Here is a 4,212-nt window from a genome sequence, read left to right as displayed (position 1 = left end):
AACTCTGAGACACTTGGATATAAAGAAATACATGGACACTGTTGTAAATTCCCATCATTTGCTTTATAACACCTATGTAATTAGTGGTTTAATTGGAGGATTATTATCGATTGCCGAGTAATTTTCCGTAATTTTTGCAAATTGCTTAAATATTTAATATGATTAACAACCTTACAGCTAGTCCCACGTATGCTGCTATTTACCAACACTGACGTTGCAGAAGAATATCTTTAAATTGTCAAATTGTAAGTATAAGTAAAAAATTAAACAAAAATAAGTTGATGTTGATGCTTAATCAGGTCTGAAATTATTCAATTATAGAATGACACATTTGTCAACTGTATCAACAATTTAGAATGGTATAACTGTTAACAAGACTGCAAGAAAATGTATCATATTGTTACGGTTTTCCCGTGGGTTTTTACAAAGTCAATTTAACTCAACAATTAATAAATTTATTTACACTTCAAAACACTTCGTAAAATATCTAATTCAGCTACTAAAAACACTACTACAATTCCACAATAATTCCACTATTTAAACTTTACCGCGTTCGCAAATTCACTACTACTTTTCACCGTCGAGACCGCTTCTTTCATATTCGGTAAACCACGTTCTAGAACCACTCTGAAACGCTTCGCGATTTGCGTCGAACGTCGAAGATGCTTCTCGGTATCGCTATCGGTGGCCTACTTTAACACGCGCCCGGCCAGATATTGCGGCGCATCGATTCCATTCCGAATCGAGTGCTCGTTCAGAAATATCGAGCATAGTAGGCCCAAACTGTAACAATATCCTAATGATGCATATCAGTTTGCCGGTTGAAATTTGTTTTTTGTACACTATCTTTGTTGACAGAGAGTTACCTAAAAAGGTAAAATCATTCAGACTACTACATTATAATGTACTACCGTTTTGTAGATACTGAAAGGACTTTATCCTGTAATAAACCTCTTTTACTCCTTTAGAAATCCTCATAATGTTTAGATGGCTTGAAAATTTTAGTGTATTAATAAAATAGCTGAACATTCTAGTTATTATTATGTATGTAAATAAATATTGGAAAAGTTGAGTCAAAGTTTTTCAAAGAAATTAAAAGAATTTCAAAAAATTTTTGAACAGAAGAGTATTCAGCTGTAATAGGCTAAAAGAACACACATATTGATGTTTTTTGAATATATTTTGACATCTCAAATCGAACAAAAATATAACAATGTTTTTCACACTGTTTCTACAGCGTTTTTATTAGTAATTTTTGAGATAAAATATTCAACAGATATGCTTTTCAACACTTTTATTCCTGAGTTTGCAACGTAGCTGAGATCATACAGATACCGATTTTCTAATGTTAATTCTTTATGTTAAAAGTTCTCCTGAATATCTGAAATACCACTCGTAATAAATATTTTATTTGGAATGTACTTGTTTTTGGTTTTTTCACTACTCGACAAAAAAATTCATAAATTTTTACCAGTAATGTGAAATAATTAGTGATAATACATAAAGTGCTGAATTGCAGAACTAGAATCGGCCAATTCTGTTGGTTGTATAAAAGAAATTAAGTACTGGATACAAAGTTTTTAAAATCTGCAAAAAAACAAAATTAATAGTCATAATTATTAGTACATTATTAGTTAAGTTTACACCTGGCAAAACAAAGCCCTGTTAATGTTAACCACCACAAAATCCACTTTCATTGGTTCGTTTAAGTAGGTGATTAATATGCTATAAACTTTTCTGCAAGATACATCCCACTCGTACCATTTCAGGTTAAAAATCTCTGTCCTAAAGTATTCGACCTTAAAAATTACACTTTGCACAAAAGTATACGTAGTTTTATACAGTTTTACCAGAGTAATGTATTCTTCCGCTGCATCATTGACTGCGTAAACCAAACAAAAGAAGTAAACCGTAGCAGCCGATACAGCTATAATACTTCTATTTGGCTGTAAACACCAACATACAATAATAGTAGACAATACAGCGACTACTCACAGAAAAATACTCAAACATTGGCAAAAGTCCGAAGAAAACCTCATTGAACAAATACAACAAGTAAAAGTACTGGTTGGACTTTAATACAAACTGGTTGTACCTAGAAAAATCATGCGTGTAAGCCAATTTTATGCAATAAAGTGTAAAATGCAACCTTATAATTTCTAAATGTTTCTTTATAATAATTTTCAGGTGTTTCATTGTAGTTTCAGAGCAACTTTTCATGTGGTTGATGCTGCAAACGTAGTCAATTAGAATGATGACTGCAATTTTGCCTTGCAGCATCACGTAAAGGAAACATATGGGAGCGGAAACCATCATGATAGTGGAAACTGTACTCCATATTATTATTAATAGAATTCCAATAATGTCCACTAAAATACCTAAAAAAGAATGTTACATGTATAGTGTGTCCCAATGTTTTATACCTTTGTAAACTTGCTAAATGGTTGGGTAATTTAGCTTTTTCAACTCTTCCATGTGAATCTCAAATTATTGCAAATGAATTAAGAAATGTACAAAAAAAATACAATTTTTTTAACATTTTATCAACAGAACATAAATAACTGAAAATTGAATTAAAAAGATTTAATTTTAAAATTTATAGACATTCAGTCGATTGGTCCAATAAATATCTACTGTACGCACCCTGTATGTGTTTTCGGTTCTTGAGCTATAAATAATTTATTTACGTTAAATTACACAAACCAAATAGCAAACAGCAATTCATCAATAATTATTGTATTAATTAAATATTTTATTAATGGCTATTTTGATTCTGAATTTTCAATTGAATAGATTATACAGAAATTATAATAAGGAAAATGTCTCCAATAGAAAATGTTAGTGAGTGAAAGAAGAAAAACAATGATAATTGAAAACGGATAGAAAATACAAAGGAAACAAGAGCCAAATAAAAACAATATTAAATTTTTTTTTAGAAAACCATTTTTAAGTTACTAAATGTACTCTGTATATCCTGAAGTTTGAAAACAAAAATTTCTAAAAATATTTGACAACTACTTACATGTAATTGCAGTTTAGAAAACAGTTGAAACCATCAAGTTTTGCAATATTTTTCTTTATAACTGGTAGTTACGCAACGTATTGTGTAATTTTGTGTGAAGTTTAAGAAAAAAAAAATTTGAACATTATCCAAGAAAATTGTCCCAAAAGTGTAATACACTGGAAATATCGATAACACAGTCAAAATTACATTTTACTATACTAAAGTTGGTATCCTAATTGGTAAGGATACTAAATGTGCGCCAAAACGAGGTAAGAAATTCGGAGACCGGTAGAAAGGTAAGAAAGTTAAGTTGATTGATTGAATTGAGGAAGTTAGAATGGAATAAAGAAAAAAAGAATAGTGTTGAAGGAGGAAGACACTGTGTGAAGTACAAAAAAAAAATAGTTAAAGGAAGCATGATGGCTAAGGTTGAGACACAGATTGAGGAAGAGAGAATGAGATGAAAAAAAGTCGTAAAATGGAGACGGATTAAAATTGTCTTTACTCATAATAAGTAGAAAACAATATGAACAACACAGAGACAATGAAAAGAAGCATACCCAAAAAAAAAAGCTAGAAAAATATGGTAGTAAAGTGAGGGTAAAAGTGAAAGACAATATTTCTTTCCTATTTTTCTCCCTTGAAATTCTTACCTACTGACAGGTGATGTTGACGTCCTACCAAGTGTTCAATAAAGCTTTCATCAAAACTGTAATTCCTATTAACGATAACAAGAAACAGAACACATCCTGTGATCCATAAAAATGTGAATTAGCTTTTCTTATAACCTTTTTCACTAATTGCTTCAGTTTCGGATCAATAATCTGACGGGTCAGTTGTAGTGAATCTTTGATATACCGGGTCACAATAACCACTTTATTTTCAATTCTGACCCAAATAAGCTGAATTAAAACCAACTGAAATCAAGTAATTAAGTAATTTATAAAATAGCTTAAGAATTAACAGTAATTTACGTGTACGTTGACTATAAACGATGACGAGAACTGCATAAAGGAACTAGAGTCAAACTTCCAGATAAAGTAAATTGTGTGGACGATAATTAGAACTATGTTAACTACCATGTTAATGCGTATAAAAGGAACTAGTTGTTTGGTTAATTGAATACTGTTATACATTGTTGGTAAGAGGCCATCTGAAAATTATATGTATTAGTCTACTAATATGGTAGTTTAACTTAAAGGACTTAC

The 4,212-nt window shown here is 30.5% G+C and overlaps 1 protein-coding gene across 2 annotated transcripts; it reads right to left on the bottom strand.

The window, feature by feature from the left end:
* Positions 1–1,312: 1,312 nt before the first annotated feature.
* Positions 1,313–2,796, bottom strand: LOC145738336 (uncharacterized). Of its 2 annotated transcripts, XM_081993140.1 has the most exons (4): positions 2,150–2,796; positions 1,996–2,095; positions 1,851–1,946; positions 1,313–1,799 (listed from the first exon to the last, which is right to left on the bottom strand). In XM_081993140.1, exons 1-4 carry the CDS (start codon positions 2,314–2,316, stop codon positions 1,641–1,643), a joined length of 522 nt encoding a protein of 173 aa, XP_081849266.1. In that variant the 5' UTR covers positions 2,317–2,796; the 3' UTR covers positions 1,313–1,640. The 2 variants fall into 2 exon arrangements, with proteins under 2 accessions (XP_081849266.1, XP_081849265.1); XM_081993139.1 differs by having other exon boundaries at positions 1,313–1,946.
* Between the last annotated feature and the right edge of the window lie 1,416 nt (positions 2,797–4,212).

The sequence above is a fragment of the Ips typographus genome, linkage group LG15 (genome assembly GCF_016097725.1).
Source record: "Ips typographus isolate SLU linkage group LG15, UJ_Ityp_2.0, whole genome shotgun sequence".
Taxonomy (NCBI): Eukaryota; Metazoa; Arthropoda; class Insecta; order Coleoptera; family Curculionidae; genus Ips; species Ips typographus.
The sequence above is the reverse complement of the archived record's forward strand: the minus strand, read 5'-3'. Positions and strand labels throughout refer to the sequence as shown.